The following is a 27,529-nucleotide window of genomic DNA, read 5'->3' as shown; positions in this document are numbered from 1 at the left end:
TGAGAATCACACATATTTAGACTTTTAATATTCATGTTCTTGTGGTAACAGGAAATTAATGTGTTTAATTTGTATACCCGAAATCTGAAAGTAGATGAAAACATTTGTAGCCTTTGCGCTCTATATTAGTATCAACAGTCATCATAAAATGATGGTTGAACTTTTTTTAATTGAATTAATATTTATTTTATTCTGTTATGTTCCCATTATGTTTTAAAATTAGGTACAGGCTATAACCCATGTTAATCAGAAACTGAGAAATGGTGAAGCTCTGCTTTAGCAACAAATATATTTTAAGATGATTTAAAGCAACTCCAACTTTAAAATTGGACCAGTATCACTTTAGATAAAAGATTGGAGAAACTTTGACCTCCTTTATTGCAGATTGTATAAATGTATTACATTTAAAGTGTTTTTTGTTAACAGCTCTCTTATGTATATGCCCTTTTATGTGATTTGATGCTATATAAATAAACTTGAATGGAATAGCCCAACATTTTAATAAGGCTAGGGTCTGAGGTAGAAAGCCTCACATTTAACACCACAGAATAGGAGTCAACTTAATTGCAAATCAAGTACAAATGATCAAACCTGCACTGATTCTTGTCATTGTTCTACAAATGTTTTTTTTTCCTTTGCCAAATATAAGCACTGTGGATGACGACCAAAGTTCTCCACTTTGCATCGGTGGTAAAGCAACATTATTCCAGCATGAGTTTGTTTGTTCACATGAACGCTTCAGCTAAGGAATGATTGGTCAGTCAGGAGTAGTTTATTATCAATAGCTTTTCAACTGTTGCTTAGTAGAATTATAGCATTAAGATTCTCAATAAATATTTCATTTGTCTTTTTCCAGCAAGTTTTGACAAGAGAATTTTATTTTTTATGTTATTTATTGGCATTACTATGAAAGCTGCCACCCACACCCAAAAAATTTGAGCGAAATCACGTCATAACATCATAACTGTATTGTTCCAACAATACAACATTCATGTTTGTACAATTTATTATCACGTCATGTTTTTACAATGTAATTTTCATGTTTATACAAGACACGTGTTGATCACGTTTGTATAATATAAATATCCCATTCTTATAATCTAAATATTACATTGTACTAATGTGATATTTATATTGTACAAACATGAAAATTATATTGTAAGAACGTGATAAAATATTGTGAGAATGTGAAAATTGTTAGAACAATAAAGTTAAGATGTTACTACTGTTTCTTCCTGAAGCAAAATCAGATGCACACACACATCCATAATCACATCACATCATTCTCAATCTTCAGCACATCCAACACAAGGTCTATTTGAGCAAGCTTAAAATATCAACTGTTAAAGATTGTCCAACAAAGTTGCCAATGTTGATTGTTGTTTCCTATGCTTGTCATTTCAAAATCATTAGTTTAATTTGAAGAATTAAAACTTTTAACTTTCAAACTTGTCTCTTCATTGAACTGAAACACAGACCCACGGATATTATCGTCAGTTTATTGATGAAAACAACCTTTGAGTCTTCTTAAAACTATAACATTTGGTTATTAATTTATTAAAAATTAATATTCCAGAATTAATATGTAGAATGGTTCCTCTTTCATAAAAGAGCATAAACCATTACACTACAATGAAATTGTTCCAATTTTATTTTGCATGTGTGGCAGTTCTACGTTGTAGTCAAATATTGATGAAAATGTTTTAAAAACAGAGAGAAGTGTGGAGTTCCAAAAAATTTTGGCTCATTTGGAACCCCAAAGTGGAAATATAATTGCTCAAAACGTTAATGTCAAAAGTGCAGCCCAGTCTCAGAGTGATTTCCTCTGTCCCTCAGTTGCGTTTTGAGACAATCGCCCTGTAGCCATATACCTTCTCCTTCTGACATTTTTATGTCCGATTTCTTTAATTATATGAATTCTTTGGACCAGTTTTGTGGCGACCCCCCCCCCCCCAAAAAAAAACAACCCATCACCATAAAATTATGTAAGTATTTTCTAAAGAGTGTTTTCCTTAAAGCAAAGACAGATAAAAGGCCAAATAGATAAAGAAACATTAAGATTTATAAATGTGGGTATTTACCTTGTAAGAAGATGAAATAAAAAAGAAGAAAATGAAGAAGAAAAAGAAGAGAAAGAAGAACAAAAAGAAGAAGAGGAAAAGGAAAAAAAGACAAGAAAGAGTGAAAAAGACAACGAAGAAGAAAAAGACAAAAAAGAAGAAAATAAAAAAGAAGAAAAACGGTGAAAAAAGAAGAAAAGGAAGAACAAGAAGAAGAAAAAAGGAAGAAGAAAAAGACAGAAAAAAAGAGGAAATGAAGAAAAGACAAAAAAAGAATAAAAAGACAATGAAGAGAAGAAGAAGAAGAAGAAGAAGAAGAAGAAGAAGAAGAAGAAGAAGAAGAAGAAGAAGAAGAAGAAGAAGAAGAGAGGGGCAGTTAGCAGCAGCAGGGGTTGAGAGCGCGCGGGGGGGAGGGAGAAGGGGCGCGCGAGGATGCTCTGAGCCCGGACGTTGGCTGCTGCTCCTCAGACTCTCCAAGGAGGTAGCGATGGAGACGGGATGAACCTGGCGGGGAGTTTTTTCAGAGGAAAGCGTCTCTGGGGTGTCGTTACCCGGCGGCATCATCTCCAGAACCTTCTATTTGGGGGCCGGAGGTAAAACGTGCCACCATACCGTCGATGCCTGAGGATTATGGACCCTGCTTAGACAGCTGCTTAGTTTCTCCTCCTCTCTATTGTAGCTAACCTGATTAATCGCTTATTCGTGGTTTTATCACAATGCTGAAATAAGCTCTGCCGACGGGAAGAATGTTGCTGCGTGTCTCTGTCGTGTTTGGGGCTGACACATGCGCGTACGGAGTCGCAAACACGCACACAGGCTTCGCTTCTCAGCCAAAATGATACATTATTTGGTTAAACGTTTTTTCGTGTTTCGCTCTATTGCGCATGCCTGGTGTTAGAGGCAGAAAGCTGCCGGACGCCACTCGGTTTAGTCCCGGCCGTCATGTAGCCGCAAACAGAAAAGTAGGAGCGGAGGCGCTGCTGAATCCAAAAATGTTCTGGCAACGTGGGATCGTGGCGAGCAAAGGATTTGACTAGAGATCCTCCACGACACAGACTGTGCCACAAACTGAAGAATGTCAGGGACACCCAATGCGGAGGCTGAAGGAGTAGTCTCCAAAGTAAAAGTGAAAAAGGAGATCAAGACAATCGTGGAGAATTTGGAAACCATCCTGGGAGATCTTAAGGACGTCGCCAAAGAGCTGAAAGAGGTAAGTGTTAGTTTGTGTTGTGTTTCCTCCTCCATGCCTTGTTGATGCTCTTTTAAACCCTTTTTTTGTCTGAGAGAGAAGATGGGAGACTGACATCCATCTCACCGTGCCCTGGAAATGGCACACACTCATTCACACACACACACATGTATATATGATGATTATCTTTACCATTGTGGGGTGTGAACTGGCAGGACAGCTCATCTCCCCCCTGACTCACGAGCTACATGAAAGTGAGAAAATTGTAATCACAATTAATATTTAATGGGCAAGTTGGATTGAACCAGGAATGTGCTTTTGCATTGCGTTTCATCATCTAAATGCAGGCTGTTGTTTGCTGCGAATTGTCTCTTGCCAAACAACAGAGATGTGGCGTTTCACTTTCTCTGCTCACTCCTTTTATGGTTTCATTTATCACAGCCAATCATCTCCATCCCTTCTTTGTCTCTTGTTTGGGACTTCTTGTTAAAAATCTAAACAGAGCCGTGTGGCCATTCGGAACTCAGCGAAATGGGTTTTTGGGAATACTGAACATTTGTCCCGACATATTTCCTCGTCGACATTATCACGGCTGCTCATCGTTTTCAGCCAGCGCAGCTGGAAAAAAACCCCATCCCTCTTATGTTGATGCTCCTCTGTTGGTTACACACCAGCCACCCTTGCTGCTGTCCCAAACCATTCACCTTAACACGACAAGCTGTCATTCTAATACAATCTTATTGCACACAGCCTCTGCTTCCTACATTATGAATGGGCAGTGCACAGCATCTGTCTCTCTTCTGCCTCCTCACCTCTCATTGCTTCTTACATTTTAACCTTAACACAACATATTTTGTCTTCTGCAACAGTCTCCCATCCGTCACAGGCACCAGTTAAACCATAAGGGGGGGGGGGGGGGGTGTAATCTATCTATTGTATCCTCTTTTTTCATCTTTCATGTTTCTTTTATTATTATTTTTTGCTAGCAGGAAATTGTATGGAGGATCAGTTATTTTGACACAGCTCACACATTAAATACAGGCCTCGAGGGGGTGTTACTATCAAAGCCAGTGTTTGTGCCTAATCCGTTTGAAATGGAGTTATCTGTTATAACTCACAGACAGAGCTGGAACCAAGTCTGGCTCTGAGGAAGGACCCTGCTCAGATGCTTGGCACAACCACCCAAGTTGCCTGGCCTAGAGCAGGGACTGCGCACCGGGATACTGGTATCACCTCTTGTGTGCGTGTCCCAACCAACTGATCCATTTAAAGACTCGCGGAGAGTTTAGCTCCCTGCTCGCTCTACGTTTGCCTGCTACCGCTCTTCTTTCCATCTCTTTCCTCAAGTTTAAGCTCTTGTCATGCCGCTGTTTGGACTCACATGTTTTAAAGTACACAAAACATCAGCACCTCCAAATCTGAGACCGTGGTTCTCGACCGGAAAAGGGTGGCTTGCCAACTCCGGGTCGGGAGAGAGGTCCTACCTCAAGTGGAGGAGTTTAAGTATCTCGGGGTCTTGTTCACGAGTGAGGGTAGGAGGGATCGGGAGATCGACAGGCGGATTGGTTCGGCGTCTGCAGTGATGCGGACGCAGAGCCGATCTGTTGTGGTGAAGAGGGAGCTGAGCCAGAAAGCCAGGCTCTCGATTTACCGGTCGATCTACGTCCCAATCCTCACCTATGGTCATGAGCTTTGGGTAATGACCGAAAGAACGAGATCACGGATACAAGCGGCCAAAATGGGTTTCCTCCGTAGGGTGGCCGGGCTCAGCCTTAGAGATAGGGTGAGGAGCTCGGACATTCGGGAGGGACTCGGAGTAGAACCGCTGCTCCTCCGGATCGAAAGGAGTCAGTTGAGGTGGTTTGGGTATCTGGTCAGGATGCCTCCTGGACGCCTCCCTGGGGAGGTGTTTCGGGCATGTCCTGCCGGCAGGAGGCCCCCGGGTCGACCCAGGACACGTTGGAGAGGTTACATCTCCAATCTGGTCCGGGAACGCCTTGGGGTCCTGCCGGAGGAGCTGGTGGAGGTGGCCGGGGAGAGGACGGTCTGGAGCTCCCTAGTTGGGATACTGCCCCCGCGACCCCGACCCGGATAAGCGGAGGAAGACGACGACGACAACAAAACATCCTTTTTGGTGTGTTCTGTTGAGAATCTTTGTTTACTACATACTTTAACATTATTAGTTTGAGTATTTCTTGTTAAACTTTCTGGTTCCTCACCAGTCAGGCAGTAATGCATAAAATGCCCAGCTCCTCAGTTCTGGGCATCAAAGTAGTACATCTCCACAGAGAGTAGAACCAGGAAGGGTCTCTCATCCAAAGAGAATATTTTGGACGGACTTGTTAAAATGGCTTCAGAACACAGATTTTATATTCCTGGAAATCAGTTTGACGTTCCCAAAAGATATTGGTGTCGGTATTAAATTCAATCAGTATGCTTGGGCAATATTTACTGCTGTACATATGTCATCTGAAACTATCTTGCCTAAAGCTATTGTTTCGGGATTCCAGACGTAATTGAAAGAAAGAACAATTCAGACCATCTCCGAGGTACAAGTGACACAAGTTCACAAGTTTAAGACAATAGTCAACAGTGGTTTCAAAAAGTGTTCCTTATTTATAGAGTTCTTCTGTTTTTGTCTTCTTCAAATGAATAAATGAATGACTTTATTGTCACTGTACAGTGAAACCATGAAATTAATCTTATAAATGTTTGAAATCTGCAGATAGAGTGGGTACGGAAAGTATTTAGACCCCCGTCAATTCTTCACTCGTTGTAATATTTCAGCCATTTGCTAAAATCAACTAAATTCATTTTTTCCTCATTAATGTACACACAGCACCCCATATTGACAGAAAAACACAGAATTTTAGAAAATCCTGCAGCTGAAAAACACCCCCACAGCATGATGCTGCCACTGCCGTGCTTCACTGTGGGGACTGTATTGGACAAGTAATGAGCAGTGCCTGGTTTCTTCACACATACGGCTTAGAATTAAGGCCAAAATGTTCGATCTTAGGCTCATCAGACCAGAAAATCTTATTTCTCACCATCTCAGGTTCCTTCAGGGGCTTTTAGCAAACTCCACGCGGGCTTTCATGTGTCTAGCTCTGAGGAGTGGCTTCCGACGGGCCACTCTGCCAAGAAGCCCTGACTGCTGGAGGGTTGCAGAGATGGTTTATTTTCTACAACTTTCTGCCATCTCCTGACTGCCTCTCTGGAGCTCTGCCACAGTGATCTTTGGGTTCTTCTTTACCTCTCTCACCAAGGCTCTTCTCCCCCTTTAGCTCTGTTTGGCTAGATGACCTGCTCTAGGAAGGGTACTGCTCGTCCCAAACATCTTCCATTTAAGGATTATGGAGGCCACTGTGCTCTTAGGAACCTAAAGTGCAGCAGAGATGTTTTTGTAACCGTGACCAAATCTGTGCTTATCCACAATTCTATCTCTGAGCTCTTCAGGCAGTTCCTCTGACCTCATGAATCTCATTTGCTCTGACATGCATTGTGAGCTGTAAGGTGAAGGTCTTATATAGACAGGTGTGTGGCTTTCCTAATCAAGTTCAATCAGTACAATCAAACACAGATGTACTCCAGTGAAGGTGTAGGACCATCTCAAGGATGATCAGAAGAAATGGAAAGCGCCTGAGTTAAAAATATGAGTGTCACAGCAAAGGTTCTGAATACTTAGGACCATGTGATATTTCAGTTTGTCTTTTTAGAAACGTCAAGTGCCGTGTGGACATTAATGAGGAAGAAATTAATTTAATTGATTTTAGAAAACGGCTGCAATATAACAGAGGGAAAAGTTGACATAAGCTGAGTAGATAACAAATGCAGTTTTCAATTTCTATCCAAACCAACCTTCTGCAATTCAAATAGTCTTGGCTCGTCTTCTTCCGCCTATCCGGGTCTGGGTCGCGGGGGCAGCATCCCTACTAGGAGTGCCAGACTGTCCTCTCCCTGGCCACCTCACCAGCTCCTCCGGCAGGACCCCAAGGCGTTCCTGGGCCAGTTCAGAGATGTACTTTCTCCAACGTCCTGGGTCGACCAGGGGGCCTCCTGCTGTTCGGACATGCCTGAAACACCTCCCTGGGTAGGCATCCAGGAGGCATCCTAACAAGATGCCCAAATCACCTCAACTGACTCCTCTCGATATGAAGGAGCAGCGGCTCTACTCACAAATGTCCGAGCTCCACACCCTATCCCGAAGGCTGAGCCCAGCCACCCCGCAGAGAAAACTTATGACCAAAGCTCATGACCATAGGTGAGGATTGGGCGGTAGATCGACTGATATCGAGAGCCTTGCTTTCCAGCTTTGCCTTGCTAATTTAAATAGTCCCTTGTTAAATCATGAGAAATTGTGGTCAACCTTTTAAAAGCTGAGGTCAGGCATTTACCCAGTCCTGATTCCTGTCAGAGCTGTAGAATTAAACTAACACTTTAATGTAGACAATAATACCTCATTAAGCAACACCTCATGCTTCATATTAAAGACATTCAAAAGCAAAATAACCCCAAACATCTAAAGCACTGCAGGCCTCACTTGGTTCAGGTGAGAGTCAGAGGTCATTATTAAAGGGACTTTACGGAGTTTTGAATTTTTATGCTCGTGATTGCCCCCTCAGGCCAAAAGCGTAACGGCAGCTTCAATAGTGCACGAGGTTGCGCATGCTGTACGTGCACATTCCTTAACAAAAATAACAGCTGAGACAGTCCCTTGTGTGTGTGTGTGGCACGGAGGACAGAGGACAGGAGAACGTGCAGCTAATTAATTAAATAATTTGGTTCTGTACCTTTCTCTTCAGCACAGCAACAAAGGTTTATGATGGGTCAGTCCTCCTGCATGCTCAGATCATTCCCTTCCCTTGCTTGAAAAATTGTTCCAAAATGAAAGTTGAACCCACATCTTTTTTATCTGTGAATTCAATGCCGTTCGGCGAGTCTCAAATAAAAATTTGGGCATCTTACTGTAAAAAAATGTACCATTAATGTAAAAAAGAAACTCTAAATGAACTATGTTCACACCCAGAATCAAACCCAGGTCTTCTGCATGGGAGTCAGACATCTTACTAGGTGAGCTAAAGCGCCAGTGACGTCTTCTGTATCTGTAACTTTTATTTTTTTGATGACAGCTGAAATAACGTTCAAAGAACGGTTCAACGCTAAAATGGCTATTTTGTTGCTAATTTGCAGGAAATATCTAGAAGAAAGTTCTACAGAAAGTAGCTAAGGGTCCTCAGAAATGTAGCTAGCTTTGTCACTAGGCGTTAGGAACAGCGACAAAGTGGCACTGCCTCTCTCTGCTACTAAAGCTACGGATAGCAAATGCTACGGGCGATGCCTGAGCGTGAACGCGCATGAAGCAGCCTGCTCGACCCGAGCATCTCTCTTTTTCTGTGATTTTACAGCAAAACAGGCAATCACAATAAAAATGCCAGGGCTCATTCTACAGGACCAGGGCATTGCAGGAGAATGTATGAAGAAGACATTTATTATTTCTAGACATGTTTTTGGCTGTCAAACTTCCATAATGTCCCTTTAAATAATAACAAAGAGAATGGGGCAAAAATGGCCTCCGTGGAAGAGTTCCGAGGTCTGAACTTTGACAAAAGTGGATGTTTTTGGTGTTTCCCGTTACGGCTGGTGTTAAACTAAACTAACACCATTTCAGAAGACGAACAACCCAACAGTCAAACCTGGTGTTTGGAGGCTGCTTTGCTGCTTCAGAACCTGGACCACTGGCTTCAGATTATGGTGATATAAGTTCTACCTGAAAAACGTGACCTTTGACCTTTTTCCTCCTGGGAAACCTACCAGTGTAACTGAATGAAAACAGCTCTGCAAAGAAGAGTGGCACAAAAGTCTTCCACAGTGATGTGAGCGACTCATCACCACTCATCAGAAGCACTTGATTACAGCTGCTGCCACCAAGGGTGTTACAACAAGCTATTAACGTTAGAGGGCAATTCTCATGTAGGTCCATGCTGGTTTGGATAGCTGTTCTTTTCTTTTTTTCCCAATGAAATCATCATTTGAAAACTTTTTTTCAGGTTTTCCTCTTCCAAATGGAGTTTTGTTTGCTGATTTGAAACTTAAGAAGCAGAATCAGTCTCTTTGCGGGTAAATACTTTTTTACTGCACAGATGTTGTTCTTTTCCTGCCTAGTCAGATCTTTGTCTCAGAGTGTTGTGTGGAGGCAGACGTATAGTAGCTATGGAGGCACGGTCTACCCTGGCTTTCACTTTTCGTGAGGATAGTCTCAAAAGAGGAAGCCGATTGCGTCATGTCCAGAAGAAATCTGCTGTTCTGTGTGTTGTTTTCACAGGAACCATGTGCCTGCACGGTTGATGTTTCTGTTTGTAATAAGTTCCACTCAGAAATAAAGAAACGATTAAACAATTTATGCTCTAATATGTATAAATACTTTGCTGCAAGCTTTGAGGACAAAGAAAGGTCCATACATATATGTTCCACTATAAGAGCAGTCTACTGTAAACTACGACATTAACTGATTCACTGTTTTCAGTATTTCTTTGTGACCATTCTCCAGCAGAGTGATAGTTTATTGATTTTTCTGGTCCTTTTGTCTCGAGACTTTTGTGTTTGTCCAGTGTTCTGACCTTTCTTCTCCAGTGCTGGTTTTTATGTCACGAAAGACACTTTCTGTGTTTTTGAGTTGTTTTTCAGTGTGATTGTGGTACTTGGGCTGCACAGTGACACCACTCGTAGCATTGCTGCTTTTCTGCAAGGCTGTTTCTGGTTAAAATCCCATTTGTGCACAGATATGAAGTTCTCCGTCGTGCACAGGTTTTCATCGGGTACCCTGACCTTTTTTCTACAAACCAAAAGCATGTATGTGGGGTCAGTTGGAGTCTCTAAACTGGGCGTGAGTGTGTGAATGGTTGTTTGTCTCTGTGTGTCTCTGTGATGGACTGGTGACCTGTCCAGAGTGTCCCCTGCCTCCTGACTGAACTCCCTGTGACCCTAGAGAGGATGAAGCAGTTCAGAGAAACTGGACAGATTTGGGTACCATCAGATTTATGGTTTGGAAGATTCCTGTAAATTCTCGAGATATGTCAATCTCCTTTTGAGTATTTGTTTTTCAGCTATATTAAGATTTTCTCTTAGATATATTTGGATCTGTTTGAATATATAAAGAAGACAAAACAAGTTTATTAATTCAATTCAATTCAAGTTTATTTATATAGCGCCAAATCACGACAAGAGTCGTCTCAAGGCACTTTACATAATAAACATTCCAATTCACAGTTCATTAAGCCAATCAGAAATAATGTTTCCTATATAAGGAACCCAGCAAATTGCATCAAGTCACTGACTAGTGTCAGTGACTTTACAGCAATCCTCATACTAAGCAAGCATGCAGCGACAGTGGAGAGGAAAACTCCCTTTTAAGAGGAAGAAACCTCCAGAGAATCCTGGCTCAGTATAAGCAGCCATCCTCCACAACTCACTGGGGATGGAGAAGACAGAGCAGACACACACACACACACACACACACACACACACACACACACACACACACGCACACACACACACACACACACACACACACACACATGTGTCTTAGTTCTATTGTGATGTCTTAGTAAATATTCTATTTGGTGAGATACACTTTATTGTATTTATTCTAGTGAATCTATAATTAAACGGGTAAACTAGTAGTAGCACATCCAACGTCAAGGAAACCAAAAAGTTATTATCAGGAGAGGGAGAATGTTTAAGTGGTTAGCAGCAGTGTGCTAGTCGATGGCCCCCTCCATGAGGCCACACAGCTCAGCAGAACATCGTTGTAGCTTCTTCTGGGGAGAAAAACACTTAGAGAGAAAATAAAGTTAACAGCTGAAATTGCAGAAAATAATACAATTAAAGAGCAGACTGTAGAATAAAGTAGTAGAGTGTGGAAAGTGGTCAGTGTGTCCTCCAGCAGTCTAAGCCTATAGCAGCATAACTACAGAGATAACTGGATAATCTATCCTATTTAGATGGAGGCATGTTGGAGGCAGGGCAAGGGAGAGCCGTCTTTACCGACTGTACACTCCACCTCCCTCTACTCTCCCACTTGTCCAGATTTAGGCTAACATCAGATTTTAACCATAGGCCCTATCAAATAAAACATGTTTTTTTTAGGCAAGAACAATCTTTTGCTAAAATTATAATAGTTAATGCTTGATCATCCTGCCACATTATCACCTGTGATTATTAACCCTCACACGTTCTCTGCTTGTCACCAGGTTGTTCATGACATTGACACCCTTACTAGTGACCTGCAGCTGGAGGAGGACGGAATGACCGACAGCTCTAAGACAGACACGCTAAACTCCAGCTCCAGCTCCACCACCACCACCACTACAGCATCCAGCCTGGAGAGGATGAAGATCTTCCCCGATGACTGCTTCTTTAAAACCCAGGTGCCCCTCAGTCCCGTGACCCCTTCTTCAGTGCTGACTGTACTGAAGAAGCCCCACCCGCCCCTGCCACCGCCGAGGGTTACTCCACTGAGATCAGAAGATCACAACATTAAGAATCTGCCTCATCCAACTTTGGTCTTGTCAGGGAATATATCCAAGGCTAACGGGACTTTAATGAGGAATGGTGGGGTTTTCCCCCTGAAATCAAGCAAGGATTTATTCTCCTCCACGCCGTGCTTCATTTCTGGAGAGGGTGAGATGGCTGAATCGGGTCTTGTTCCTACTTTGCCCAGACCCATGCCGCTTCTCCGCCATGACAAAAACAAATGTCCCAAGGCTCCTGGCAGGGAATCCAGAGAGAGAGTCCGTTTTAGCGAGAAGGTCCAGTATCACGGCTACTGCCCAGACTGTGACCTCCAGTATGATGTGGATGACACAGAACTACACTTACAGGCTGAGCTGAACGACTTAAGGCTCAGCCCTGTCCACTGCTGCTCCTCCTCCCCTCCTCCTTCTCATGCTTTCCCTCATCAGCTAATGTTGGAAAACGGAGGGCTCTCGGTCAGCCACAGTTTCCCACCGACAACAAACACTCCGCCTTGTGTGCCTCCTCACACGCCCTCTCTAAAGCCCCAAAAAACAATCCTACGTAAATCAACGACCACCACGGTTTGACGCCAAACATCTCTGCTATGTGTTCAGTTAAAAATCCTCCAGAAATTCATAGTGTTTTCTACTCCACGTGAACTTTGGATTATCCAAACAGAGAGCAGAGGGGTTGGGGAACAGCAAACAGAAGGATGGATGAAGTAGGTGGAATGAGGAGAAACGCGTTGCCACGGGCGCTGGGGTGTGAACAGCAAGATCAGGAAGAAGCGGTGAGTGTTTGTGCATGTATGATTGTGTTTGTCAGGAGGAAGAGCAATTGCATGTGTGCACTGATGCATAGCTGTTAGTTTTACCTCACACAAGTTTATTTGTGTACGTTTGTTGCCGCATGCATGTGTGTGTCGTTTATCGTTGCCGACCACAAGGAAATGCACGGGGAACGTTATGAGGGATGACTGACAGCAGTGAAAGGGCCTTCCTGTTTCTCTGAAAGCTCTTATTACTAACAAGTCTCCAACTCAAGAAGGCGGTTCTTAGAAGGAGCTGTGATTAATTCGTGTCCTTCTAAGAACCTACATTCTTCAGTCCTCGTCCAACGTTTCAGAGATCTTTCTGCTGACAAAATCTTAACGGCTGTGTAAATGAACGGTTGGATAAAAGTCAGTTCCCACCAACTTTTCCATCATTACCGTTCCCGTCACCGGTGTAGGACTGAAAGAAGCCAGAGATAACGAGAAGAGAGCGGTGTGGTGGACTGGAGAAGAGGCAGTGATGTCATTGGATATTTTTTTTTGTAATTTCCGTTTTTAAGTAGCTTTGACTTTGCTGCTCCTCCGCCCTACTGGTTGAAAGTGGAATTACAACTTTTGTAAACAACCCTGCAACCCTTACAATGAGCTAACTCTAACATGAACCAACTAATACTAAAATAAACCACAAAGTAAAAAGATCCAAACTGTTGTACAAAAAATATTATAACTTACAAGTCCAGTAGCAATAAAGCCAGTCCACCATCAGTCCGTGATTTTGCAGCCTCCTTTAGCTCCCTCAGACTAGTGTAGGTCGTGCAGATGTTCACTCTGGTTTTTAGCTATTTGCTTCGCCTCCAAAGACCTTACTCTCTGACTTTTACTTCCAGGCTCCACCATGATGCCAACAACAAAAGCAAACTTCTTCTATATCTTATTCTTGTGCTTTTTATTGACGGTCGATGAACTGGAAGAGTTAACTGCTAGCATAACTGCTGTAAAACAGGTAAAGAGCTCCCCCTATAGAGCACCTGTCCGCTCCACAAAACTGTTAAAAAGCAGCCCTCTGGTTAGCAGAGGGCTGCAGAGTGGTGTTAAATATGAAACTGGTCAAGTACCTAGCCCAACAATCCCTGAGATCATTGTTAAAGTTCTAGCTCACATGTGTCAGACACAAGGCCCGCGGGCCAGATCTGGCCCGCGAAGCATTTTTATGTGGCCTGCGAGATCAATATAAAAAATATATTAAAACTGACCCGCTGGCCGATTTTACCGCAAAGACTACAACTCCCATGATGCTTTGCGGCATTAGCGCAGAGCCAACGCGCCTCCTCCTTTGTGTTTTTTCCAGCGTCTGCTGCCGGTGTCTGCAGCTCCGCTGTCTCGGACAAACTAAACTGAAAGAGAAAGTTTTCCAACTAACTTCCAGACAGAGCTGATATAACTCCAACGAGCAGCGACACGCTCAAATCAGCATGACTCTGTGGCTGCTGTAGTTTTTATTTTTCCTCCCCGACACACAACAACCTGGTCAAGCTGCTCAGACGCTCTCCATGTTCACCAGCACAAACCTATGTGAGCACCTGTTGTCATGTTGTCATTATTATGATGAAGATGAACAAAACAACAGGAGTCTCCTCCTCAGCTCAGATCAACCCCATGATGCAGGTATCTGGCTGGAACAGGTGAGCATCACAGTAAACCAGTGGAGCAAACTGAGCTTTAAATGTGTTGGTTTGATGCTCTTTTTCTGCTCCAAAACATGAAAGTTAACAGGTGAGATGTTGCATTTTCATTTAAGATAAAATGATATTTTTATTTTGTTGTTGGCCCGTGAGAAAAGATTTAACCTACAGTAAACAGGAAGTGGAAAGGCTGCAGATAGATGAATAGAATAGAAAATCCCTTTATTGTTCCTCAGTGGGGAAAACTAGATGTCACAGCAGCGATGACACTTATTACAGGAGAAAAAAAGGGGAATAAAAAATAAGAAAAATGAATAAAAACAACATGAAAACATAAATCCTGAATAGATTTTAAAAATGCTGATTATACCACAAGTAATGAACACCACTGATGCGTTTTATTTGAAACTGACTTGCTTGTGTGTAATGTGGTTATTCCACATTGTTAATGCAAAAATGTTTGTTTCCAAATTAAAAGGTTCAAAATTGCATTTATGTTGATAAAGAAAATGCGCAACTTTGCCGTCACTTTTTCAAAAAATATTAAGTTTGGCCCTCGACTCCGTCCCAGATTTTCATTTCGGCCCCGTGTGAGTTTGAGTTTGACTCCCCAGCTCTAGCTTAAAGTTTTAAAAAAGATTTAGTGTTACTATAAATCATAGAAACACGAGTGTTGCTTGTGTAGACGCCCAACCTCCTCTGGGATGGCTCCTCCATCCTGCTGTGACAACCATGAGATTAAATGAACAGTGAGCTTATTGGTTCTGCTTGTGAATACTGATAGTCCAGCTGAAAGGACAAATATGTACTTTTATTTCCTTAAAGAAAAATAAATCAGCATTTATATCACATCATCTCTGCCTAATTTCTGTTTTCATCTTATCACATTCTATTAGAAAGTCTAATTAGTACAGCTTGGCTTTTCTGTGTGTGCAAGTAAAGATAATCATTTTCAAATTGATTGTGAAGGAATATTGTGTGTGTGCATGCCTTTGTGTGTGTGTATAAGTGTTTGTAAAAGCACATGTCAGCTTGGCACTCTTGGGGAGACAGCATACCCCTGAGTTAGATGAGAATAGTTGCACCTTCCTCACAGCAATGCCCTTAATTAGCTGCATTAAACAACAGAAGATAACAGCTCTGCCTCAGACTGCCTTTGCACCAACCTTTGTTTCCCGCTTTGTCTTACCAAAGCTCAGAACAACAGCTGCAAGTTTTATTTATGCTTAACCAAGAAAACCACAGGAAGAAAAATGGAGGGAGAAAGAATAAAAGGTGCAGCAATGTAAAGATGAGCGTGGGGGTAGGCAGTGCGTTTATTACATGGACGTAATTTTCACTTTAGAAGTGGGGGGACGGGGGTATCTTTACAGTATGTTCCAACACAAACGGTTGTTTTCCGCTTGGTCCTAGAGCTCAACCAGTGTCAATTTAATATAGCGTAATATTGTTTTTGGATGGTTAAAAAGCGCAGGGGTCAAAACTTGACTTTGGAAAAAGTGTGTGTGTGTGTGTGTGTGTGTGGGGGGGGGGGCATGTCCCCCCGTCCCACCCCAAAATTATGTCCATGGTTTATTATGTGTTTTTAAAATACATATTAGTGTTGGTGATGAGGGGGTGAGAAGCTTGAAGGTTAGGGATAAGAAAATGTGGAATATGACAACAAGACTGGCTGATGACTAAGTCCGATGTTTGACCTTGCTGGCCTCACAATCTAAAATTGGTATTTGGATTAGGGCTCAGTGGATATTCAGCCATGAGGAACAGGACTCTGAGATTGGACAGGAGAGACGTGGAGGGCAGAAGAGTGGGACTGAGCGAAAGAGACATAAAGGCAGAGAACGATGGTGATGTGAGGGGTGCTGCTTGTTGGTCCTCTTGATGGTTGCTCTGTGTAAAACAGTCTCTCCATTTATCTTGTATCAGTGGATTTTAATGAGTCCGGCAGCACACACACACACACACACGCGCACACACACACACACACACACACACACACACACACACACACACGCACGCACGCACAGACACACACACACACACACACACACATATATGCACAAATACGCACACACACACACATACGCACACATACACACGCACACACACACACACACACACACATATACACGCACACACACACACACATACGCACACACACATACGCACACACACGCACACACACACACACCCCAAAAGTGCTGAACAGATTGGATTGCAGCCAGCATCATCAATATTTGCAGTTCGTAAGGGCTCTTGTACAACGGCACTTCACTGCTAACTTACACTCAGTTTGTTGAACCGAGGAAAGTGACACGCTTGAGTTGGATGATTAAAAACACTAAAAGAATAAAAGCATGTGCACTTTTGATTTGAGTTTTGTCACTGATGAATGCAACGGGTGTAAAGTAAATCCTGGACACAGAAACCCCCTCTTCTCTACCCGGGTTTGATCGTTTTTAGTCATTTTGGGTTAGTGTTGTGTGAAGGCTGCACGCCAGTGAATGACATCTTTGGTAATAATATTGATATTTATTTTCACAAAAAAATTGGACAGCCAATTTGTCCTCTTCTGCATAACTGAGGACATTTATACACATGGCCATGTTTTTGTAAAACCACTAAAAAACTCCAGTGCATTGTGAAGCACATTCATAATCATACCATACCAAGCCTGTAGGTGTCAGTAGTTCCCCAAATCGTCATCATCTCTGCCAAAAAACATTGATTGGATGTGGAATAACTGGGGGCGGGCATTAAGGATATTTAATGTTGCCCTTTGCCTGTAGTCTTCTTCACAGAGCAGTAACTGAGCTTGTAAACACAAGTTTCACATGTGATGTCGGAGCAGTTTTGTTGCAGACAGTGAAGCTGTGGAACCTAAAACACCGTTTTTTTACGTTTCCTAGCAAATGCTGACAAAGGAGTACTCCACTTGTACGGAGGTTGTGATACAATCATTTTTGTTGTTGTATTTCTTTACTTTTGTGTGGATGACAGGCCGATCATTGAAAAATAACTTTGTTTTGAGGGGCACCTGGATACGTGTGTATATGGCCTAACTTCTGTCAGATAAAAGGTAAAAAGAGATGAAGACGTTCTGTGATCTCATTTCTCTCGTTTCTGACTTTTTTCTGAAGTTTTTGAAGCATAGAAGTACTTTGAATAAATAAGATTTAATAACAATAGTGACCAAAATACAAGGTAAAAATACACTTTAAATATAGTAATTAAAAAATACCAGGAGAGATTGTCAGTCCATCACAGGGCTACATAGAAAGAAAGTCGTATTTGTTGTCGACAGCTTATGTAGAATTACAAAGTACCAAAAATTAAAAAATAATTTTTTTTCTCACCCACTGTGTAAAATAGTCAAATACAAGATATATAAATATAGGTACTTACTGTATCTTGTGAAAAATGTAGTGTATAATAATGGAATGTGCTAGGGCTGGATGACATAGAAAGAAAAGCATTTCAATAGAGAAAGTTTATATCAATCTCAATTCAAATTCAATTCAATTCAAAGATACTTTATTAATCCCAGAGGGAAATTAGGGTTTCAGTACACACATTTCAGAGATCAGACATACATGGGCAGGACACATGACAAGAATTTTTGACTGTGGTCATTCGCAACCCTGAGTCGCACTACCTTAATAGAGATAAGAGGGTTACATGAGGATCGGTTCAGGTGGAGGGAAAAAAAGGCACTTCATAGTTACCCTCCATAGGGAGGGCAGCTTTGCTCTGCAAAAAAACACCTCAAACAGATATGCAACAGACTTCAGTCAACACAACATAAGTGTCCACTAGGTGGGGTGGTGGGTTGGGACTATCCCCACTTCAGTTCCTGCAGCCACGATAAGCAGCGCATGTCACCTCAGTGTGGATAGGGGGCGGAGCATTGAGGGTTGGAGGGTTGCAGTGAACCTGGAACATTTCAGCGGCCAGGCTGGGAAAGGAGACAGAGTTGAGTTGCCATAGCGACGACACATTCCACATATCTTCTGAGGGGGGAGTTTTCGTTGGAGACTTGCAGGCTCAAGGGCGCCAGATTCCGATTAGAAATTGTTTTGGGGCCAGACAGAGATAATTTCCTCTCTGTCGTAAAGTTCCTTGGTCCTCAACCTCTCACAATCCCAATAATGGACATTAATCTATCCCAATCCTTGCTGATTCGTCCACTCTATCCTTGATGGCATCCATTTTTTGTACCAATGAATGAATCTCGGCCAAAGTTCCAAGCTCACGATTCATCTCGACAATTATGTGAGTCTGTGAATTCACAGCGTGGTGCAAACCATCTCTGAGCTCCGGGAGCAGGCCAATATTCCTCGACAGCTCGTTAATTTTCTGGTAAGCCAGGTAGCCTCCAAGGCCAATGAGCAGGAAACCTGACACCAACACCACGAATATCCACACGTCTTCAGAGTCCTCCACAGACAGCTGAGATAAACAAATCAAGTTCCACTGTTTCCAGGAGTCCATGATGTATCCAACTGGGTCTGTCCCGGAGGGGCATCTGGGAGCCCCTTCTCCCGTTCTCATCGTTGAAAAAATGTTATCAATCGCGTTGAGAGACCAACTGATGAGGTCCATTTTAGTGATTTCAGTTTCCAGTTTCCAGAAAAAATGCAGAAGCAGCCGTGCACCCAGCACACACAGACAGACAAAGGGCCTTGAGGATAAGATATGGAGGAGAGGAGGAAAAAAGCGTCTGCACCCTCCGAGAGCCGGAAGAATTATTAACAAATGTGGAAAATATGTTTTAAGTGCAGTCCTGACCATTGAGTGTCATCACTTTATAATAGAACAATTCGGTTGTGTTACCAGGCCTGGCTTTATCAATTTTCTGCAAATTTTGCTAACAACCGTTGTTGTTGGTGGTTTTTTATTTATTTTTATTTTTTTGTCAAACAAGTAAAAACCAAAATGTCGCCATGCTGGTGAACTGCTGTAACCTGTCTTTGCTGCAACATCTTGTTTACGTCACATGCTGGCTGTTAAGGTTTGAGAGGGGAGGGTTTGGTGATGGAGCATGCCTGGGTCTGTGTTTTTGATTGGTTGGGAGTAGGTAACAACTCTAGTATTAAGCTACCCAATAGGGTTAGGGTCAGTCTCTGGGAAGAAAACCACAGTAACCAGAAAACATACAGAAAGGTTTCTGTTACGGATGCACCGATATGAATTTTTGGGGCTTATACCGATATCCTTTATTATTATCATCACTATTATGGTCGACGTTTAAACTTCTGATATCAATCAAGTTTAATTGTATAGAGCTTTCCACAACCAGAGGGAGCCTAAGTCACACCCATCTACTTCTGCATCATGGGTCCCCGGAAGAACGAAAAAATGAATGCAAGTCAATGGCGCTAAAACGCTATTTTATAATTCCACTTGTTTTGTGCCACATATGATGTCAGTGAATTTTAAAGACATTTTGATACCAAGAACGGGCTTATTTTAGAACGGGGGGGAAACACTATTTTAGGTTTTGTGTGAAAATAAGTTCAGGACTACAAATGTGCTTCACGAAAGTGATGTCATCGAACCAGACACGGAGAAAACTGAGGGAAAAAACTTCTCACTGGAGGAAAGAACCACCATAAATCTGGTCATTTGGTTAAGTAGCTACGTTAGGGAAGAGGAGATTATGTTTATGTTTATGTTTATGTTTATGTGCTTAGCAGACGCTTTTACCCAAAGCGACTTACAATTTTTAATTTTTAATTTTTTTTTTTTTTTAACCTACAGGGCATGTTGTGATCTGTGGGGGAAACCGGAGTACCCGGAGAAAACCCACGCATGCATGGGGAGAACACGCAACTCCACGCAGAAAGGCGAGTTTTTTTAACCTGCGACCTTCGTGCTGCGAGGCAACAGTGCTAACCACTGCGCCACCATGCAGCTATTATTATTATGTAGTGACATCACATATGCGACGTGCAGATTTCTAGTTTGTAGTCATGCTAATTATGTACTTTTACAAGCTAATAAATCTCAAAGTACGTGACTGGCGTGATCGAAACACCCATCATTAGTTTTCATTTAAACTGCAGTACAACATGTGCGATCCAGGGTCTAAGGCAAAGCGGATTAGAAAATAGCGTTTTTAGCCCCGTTGACTTGCATTCATTTTTTCATTCTTCCGGGGATCCATGATGCGGAAGTAGACTTACTGTAGGCTCCCTATAGAAGGTGACCAAAGTGCTTTACATAATAAAATAAGGCCAGAGTGCATACAAATTGAGATTCCAATAAAAACTGATGGTTACACAAGTAAAAATACACAAATCATGAAAACTAAAAAGAGTTAAAGAGCAGATGGGTACCTAAAAACTAAAAGCCTGCTGAAAAAGGTGCATTTTGAGCTTTGACTTAAAAGTGAACATGTCAGTCGTCAGGCGCAGGTCGTCAAGAAGTTTGTTCCAGAGTGAGGGGTCCACCTCTGAGAACGAGTGGCTGCCCTAATGTTTGTATCCAGACCGCGGGGATCTAGACTGAATTTGTCCAGTCGATCTTGTTTGCCGTGTTTGCTTGCGTACGGACCTAATGTCAGAGAGATAGGCAGGACCAAGGCCATGGACACTCTTGAATGTAAACAGAATGATTTTGACTTGTATATCAGCAAATGTTGTATAGACTGAAAATTATGCAAGCTAAATTCTTTAATGTTTTGCTTTATTTCTACAAAGTGGAATTAGCAAAATATTATATACACCACACACATTTACGCTTCTGAGATGATTACCATCACCGTCACAGGATTAAACAATTACTCATCATCACCCCTCACCCTCTGAAACACAAACAGAAGTAAGATGGAAAAAATATTGGTTGTCAATATCGGCCCAGTTTTACTTATCAGACCAACACAGATATGTTAAAAATGACTGACATCGGCCGATACCGATATTGATGCCGATATATTGTGCATCCCTAGTTCCTGTTGGAAGTCAAACCTTCTTCCTGCAAGACCACGGTGTTTCCATCTACTCTACAAACATGCCTCAAATCAGACACCTAGTTGGTTTTTACTATCTAAACACCACAATATACAAGTCAAACCTGATAAAACTGGCCAACAAAGTACAATTTCGCCACCAAAACTAAATAAAATGCTGCATGACCCACTGATTATGCTTAATCCTTTTAGGTGCTTTGTGCCAATGTTGTATTTCTGCTGCCTTTTGAAGAAGTACGTTGTGTTTTAATAATTCATTGACATTTTGAAGGAACAGCATGAGTCATTATTACATAACCTTTATTGAATAATAATAATAATAGTTTAATTTAACAAACACTTTCGGCATGCTAACAGCTAAACAATTAACTAAATACTCTAGTTTGTTGTTTTAATGTAGCGCACTATAGCTTGGTTGTATTGGTCGACTTAAATGGTCACATGGGTAAAACACTGAACTAATGTTTTCACCAGAACGCCACCAGCTTTCAGCAGACTGTAAATTAGATTTAGATTAGTGTAAGGTTATGAAGTTCATGGTTTTCAACTCCATACAGCTGGCCCCTGGGCACAATAACACCGTGTAGAAAAACCAAGGTCGGGTTGTTCCTCAGACTGTTTACATTCCAGGAGAAGAGTCCGAAGGAGAAGAAGAAGCTTTACCTAATCAAAGTACTTTATTTGTGATTAAAATTATTAAGCAAAACAGATGTTGATCAACAATAATCAAGTGAATGATCTGTGAAATAAATATGTCATGAATTATGTTTAATGAAACCAGGACTACGGTGCAGACATACTGATCCTCATCTCCATAGAAATGCATGACACATTGTTCCAACCAATCAGAGCTTTCGGCTGCCGCAGGAGAATCTGGTGTTGACTTCAAGTGTCCAATCTACTTTACTGAAACTTATCAACAATTCAGAGATATAAAACAAGGCAACGCCATTTTAAGTCAGTTCCATCTTGACTTCAGTTCTGTTCACCATCATCCTAAAGACAAGCGCAGCCTGGCCGGATGCGTTTTCTTTAAACTAAGAACTGTGAAACGGGAGATTTTCGTCGTTTAACAACCAGACGACGTCCTTTCAAAATAAGAGCAACTGCTGACGCCGCTGAACGGTACCGGGGTCAACCCTCCAGACGGGCTTTGAAACGTTGTGATCGCTGCACCGACAGCTCCACCGTACATCCGAGGTTTCCAGACCTGGCAATTCCTGATCTACTTGGGAGACCCCACTGGGTACGTACACGGCAAAATAGCGGCTCATGTCATCACTTTATAAGCCTCGTGATACCTAGTCATAACAAAGACGACCAGATTCGATTACGTCATCCTAGAGAATCTGAACCAGACACACGCACTCACACACACGCACCAACACAACATCCGAATCCATTCTCATCCATCACAGAGTAGTCCTGGTAGATTGTTTAGAATTTATAATTACGAAATTAAAGATTCTTAAACGATCCCATCTCTCTCTCTTTTATTGTCTCAAAGTCAATACAGAGTGTTTAATTAAACTCCCTGATGATAAAAACAGCCTATTCTTCTGTTTATAAAAAGTGAACTACTAACACTGTATTAAAATACAACTTTGGTTAGTTACATCACTTTGATTCCGTTACATTAGTCATGTTAAAAATATTGAATTTTAAGATAAACCACATTCAAATATGACTTTATTTCCTCGAGTTCTTAATGATATCATGTGCTTTATTGCTTCAGCTGGAAAATCTGTTGAACCTGACTGAAACAAATGAGAGGATTGCTGTGAATCATCAGACTGACGACTTCCAGAGTGACTTCTGCGGATGAACTAGATACCAGTGCTCCTCTCAACATGGCTGTGGGAGGGTTTTGCTGTATTTTTTAATGTTTTGCAACGGCTATCTGAGCTCCAGTGCTCAAGGCTTGAAGATAAAGTTGCAATGGGCAGGGAGGAGGTGGATTTTCACAGCCTCCATCATGAGTCAGGACTGAGTCAACTGCACTGACCCACTCCCTACAGCTCACCGATCTAATTCGTAGCTCAGCTCACTCTCCGTGTCTCGCTGGCGTTCACCGTTGCTTCGTATCTTTCCTCCCTTTCCCCTTGGCTGAGGCTTCACTCCCACTCAGCAACATCTGTATGCAGAACAATCTCTTTGTGCACATGCATCTCAATATCCATGTGGGTGAGGTTGCTATTATTAAAAAAAAAACATCACTTTGTACTGTAAACACCACTGGCAGCATTTCAGTGTGTTTTATCAAATTTCAAAGATTCCTCTCTGCACAGCCTCGGTGGCATCATTTCCCGTGCATTTAAATTTCACATTAAAATCTTTAAAAGCTCTTGTTTACAGATTTTACTACCATCCAGGAGGGAGGGGGGCTGGTGCCTATCTCGAGCGGTCAATGGGCAATCATGCGGGGTACACCCTGGACAGAGAGCCAGTCCATCGCAGGGCAACACAGAGACACACAGGACAAACTATCACACACACACACATACACACACACACACACCTAAGGACAATTTAGACAGACCAACCAACCTAACAGTCATGTTTTTGGACTGTGGGAGGAAGCCGGAGTACCCGGAGAGAACCCACGCATGCACAGGGAGAACATGCAAACTCCATGCAGAAAGATCCCAGGCCGGGAATCGAACCCAGGACCTTCTTGCTGCAAGGCAACAGCACTAACCATTGCGCAGCCCAGATTTTACTACGTTATGCTAATTTACTGCTTTCATAGATAACTCCCAATCTCTTCTATATGAATGGGTTGTTGCTGCAGTAGCATTTGTAAATGTCAACTTCTTAGTTATTTCAGAAAATAGTTGAATAATGCATCGTCTTCATTAAATCTTCCAACCTGGCAAGCACGCTGTGAGTGATAAAACTCAGTAGTAAGAGAGAGACACGCTTTTGCCAGTGAATATTAATTAATGGTTGCTGCGTCTGATTGCTGGTGGCGATAGTCTGATAAGAGACACGGTTCTGTTTGCTCAGCCTTCTTCTGCATGCATCATCTACTTAGATTTTTGTCTGCTGCAAGAAGCTACGTTTCATTATAATAACTGAGAATGAGCAATGTTACGAGGAAGCGTGAAACCAAATAAAACAAATTTGGTGTTGAATCCCAGACATCTGTGGATCTGAGGGAGTGTTTGGAAGTTTTGCTAGAACACAGAATAAACGTGGCCTTTATTGGCCAGATACCAGCGTGTTGGGACAGATTTCTGTCCGGTTTTGGTAATTCTCCATCCATGACTCAGATCAAGTCATGGTGTGGGAAAGCGAGTGGGCGTGTGTGTGCTGTTGGGACGGTTTTGCACGTTTATGTGCATAAATTGCAATGTTAAAAGGATACATATGCATGTGTTGGAAGGTGAATGAGTACAAAGACGCCAGTGGACACTCGTGCAGCCATGCGCGTAAGAAAGACTCAAAGGCGATGATGGTTCATTGCAACTTAGTAAGATTTGATAGTGAAGCTCACCTAATTTGAGCTTTTCACGCTCCTTTGAAGATAGTTAAAATACAGAGGCATCAGCTGCGTGGTGTTCTGGAGAGGTAAACAGTATTTCAACAACTGGATCTGATTTGTAACAGCAACGGTGGCCCAGATGGGGTCCTCTGCCTATTAACCTACAACTCCAGACTAGAATAGGACGCAAAAGGAAATGACAGGGCTTTAAGAAAAGACACAAGGTGAGAAAATGACATCACACAAAGGAAAGCGTTTTTAATCCTCTGAGGAAAATGTGCCAGACGGTTCAGTCTTATTAACTTGAACGACCTGTGCTTGTGACGGGGGGCGACAATACCCTTCATTTTGCTCGATAAAAGCAATTGTTACTGCTGTGACTGGCAAGTGGCTTTCATCTGGGCAGTCAGGCATTCACGTTAATGCTTTTCCTCTTTTTTTCTTCTTCCACAGGGCCCACTGAGATTCTTGAGCTTCGAGAGGAGGGATCCTTGCGCCGCACTCTAATCGACCCTGGTTGATCAGGGAGAGAGAAGCCAGAGCTGAGCCCAAACATCAGCCTTCTTTTTATTGAAAGCGCTAATGGCGCTTAGCCGACAGGAGACGATACCTTACTTTGAGCACTAAACAACTTTTCTGGCACAGCTGTGCTAGGCAGCGTGACTGTCCAACAGGCAACACATATACATGAGCAAACAGATGACTTCGTAGTTGTGTTTGTTCGTATCAACGATTACTTTAAAGATTGGAATATGGCCGAAACCCAGTTATCAAAAGTAACGAAGCGAAGTTAGATGAACCAGTACAAGATGGAGGTGAAAGGATGTCAGACGCTGTTTGATTGATGTCCACACAGACTTTTGGTCTGTACATACTCAGATGGAAATCAATAGCTCCACTCAGCCGAAGGAATTTGCCTTTTAAGAATTGTAATTGTGTGTGGCTAGCGCAATAGGTCTGCCTGCGAGCGAAACGCTGCTCTGCTGGACTGCAGATAAGGAGAAAATAACATTATGTCAGCGTGTGCCATATTTATCACAACCACAGACTGCTCTTTTTTAAACGAGTGACAGTGTGGCCATTGATCCGTGTCCAAAGCTCGTGTTCTTTGTTCATCTATTTGCTCAACTGGTGTGCCGTCTCTCCTTCACAGTTTCAGGGCATCTGCGGGTCCTTAAAAAGTCTTAAATTTGCCTTTCCAAATTTAAGGCCTTAAAAATCCTTAAAAATGACAAATAATCCTTAAATACAGTTTCCAAAGGTCTTAAATTACCAAAGACCCAATAAACAAGATTATTTTATTTCTATAAAATTTTCGTGAATTTCTAGTGTTCAGCAAGTTTTGTGTACGATGTTGGCGTAAGCGGAACCGTACACATTCAGTTGGTTGTGAAAGGGGCTATTTTTAGATGAGCACGCTAGTGGGAGTTTGCGCCATGGGGAAGTGCAACATTAATGGTAACTGGATGGCTAATCCCACGTTGGTGACGTGGTTAGCACCGGTTCCAGGCAATAGCTGGAAACTATAGCTTAAATTTAATTTTAAAAATTTGCTTAAATTTGGTCCAAGTGGCCTTAAAAAGGTCTTAAAGTCTTAAATTTGGCTCCCTTAAACCTGCAGATACCCTGAGTTTTCACATTAACATGCAGAGATTCAGTACAGTGTCGATGGCTTTGTTACAGCTTTAAAGAGTTATCCAAGAAAGTAATAATTTGCATCAAATTTTATTTGTATACAACATGTACTTGTTTGATATTAGTATATTTCAGGTGTTTTCTACAGAGGCTATAACAATTAAAAATATATGATATTTTTGATATTATGTTGGATGAATAAGTGTATTTTTATTTTTTTTTCACAAACATTCCTTCAAAGTACTTTTTCTGCAGGGCAAAGTGAGCAGAGTTCCTTAAACGGGATGTGTGGAAACACAAAACTAACAGGACCTTTACTGCTCGGTTTACTTTGATTACAAAAATGAAGCTAGAAAAGAAAAGTGTAGTAAACCCAATAGACGTTGCACTTCATCAGAATGGAGGGATGAGGATGAATGAACGCATGACTGACTCTTCACTATGTCCTGGCATCACTGTGTTTTCTGTGCATTTCTGAGGGGAGGTTTTCTCTCGGTGGCTCCAGCATGCAGGGTGTTCCGCTGTCCGTATCAAAGATTTAACATATTTTTGTTTCTCATTCTTTCATATAATATTCAAATTTCTGATGGCAACTCTGACTACCGTGTTTTCCGGACTATAAGCCGCTACTTTTCCCCACGCTTTGAACGCCGCTTATAATGAGGTGTGGCTTTAAAAGGATGGATGCTGGAAAGGAGTGCTACGGAAAGCGCCGCGGAGGATTTTTTCACAGTAAAACGGCGCTGCGTGTTTTCACCGCTTCACCCCGGGATGATGACAGCAACACGGAGAGCGACACTGACAGTTAAACTACGTTTTCAATTCAGCGGATATCTGCGGCTTTTAGCCCGGTGCGGCTTATATTGAGGTGCGCTCTAAAGTCCGGAAATTACGGTAATTTACATTTAATTGTGGCAAATAAGACACTGGTAAGTCTTAAATTGCATTTTTAAGTTCTTTTTTTAAACACAGGAAACGTTATTTTAGCTTTCGATCACTCCCGTGATCAAAACCGTCAGCAAGGTAAAAAAAATAGGTTTCCTGTGTATAAAAAAAGAACTTAAAAATGCATTCAGACATTAAAAAGGCATAAAGCTCCTCACCAGGGGCTCAATCCTCACCAGTTTTAAAGACGACTAGAAAGCTGTCAGTGAATTTTTTCTTGTGGTTTACTGAACTCTTTGAAACTAATTTGTGAGAAGTAAACACTTTGCACTCCG

The 27,529-nt window shown here is 42.0% G+C and overlaps 1 protein-coding gene across 2 annotated transcripts; it reads left to right on the top strand.

Annotated features, from left to right (window-relative positions):
* The first annotated feature begins 2,462 nt into the window (after positions 1-2,462).
* Positions 2,463-27,529, top strand: prr16 (proline rich 16). Of its 2 annotated transcripts, none has more exons than XM_015972933.3 (3): positions 2,463-3,270; positions 11,502-12,556; positions 25,128-27,529. In XM_015972933.3, the coding sequence occupies exons 1-2, from the start codon at positions 3,136-3,138 to the stop codon at positions 12,351-12,353; spliced, it is 987 nt and encodes a 328-aa protein (XP_015828419.3). In that variant the 5' UTR covers positions 2,463-3,135; the 3' UTR covers positions 12,354-12,556; positions 25,128-27,529. The 2 variants fall into 2 exon arrangements, with proteins under 2 accessions (XP_015828419.3, XP_070402268.1); XM_070546167.1 differs by having other exon boundaries at positions 19,981-27,529.

This window comes from Nothobranchius furzeri, chromosome 17 (genome assembly GCF_043380555.1).
Source record: "Nothobranchius furzeri strain GRZ-AD chromosome 17, NfurGRZ-RIMD1, whole genome shotgun sequence".
NCBI classification, from domain to species: Eukaryota; Metazoa; Chordata; class Actinopteri; order Cyprinodontiformes; family Nothobranchiidae; genus Nothobranchius; species Nothobranchius furzeri.
This window is presented reverse-complemented; position numbering and strand designations above follow the sequence as displayed.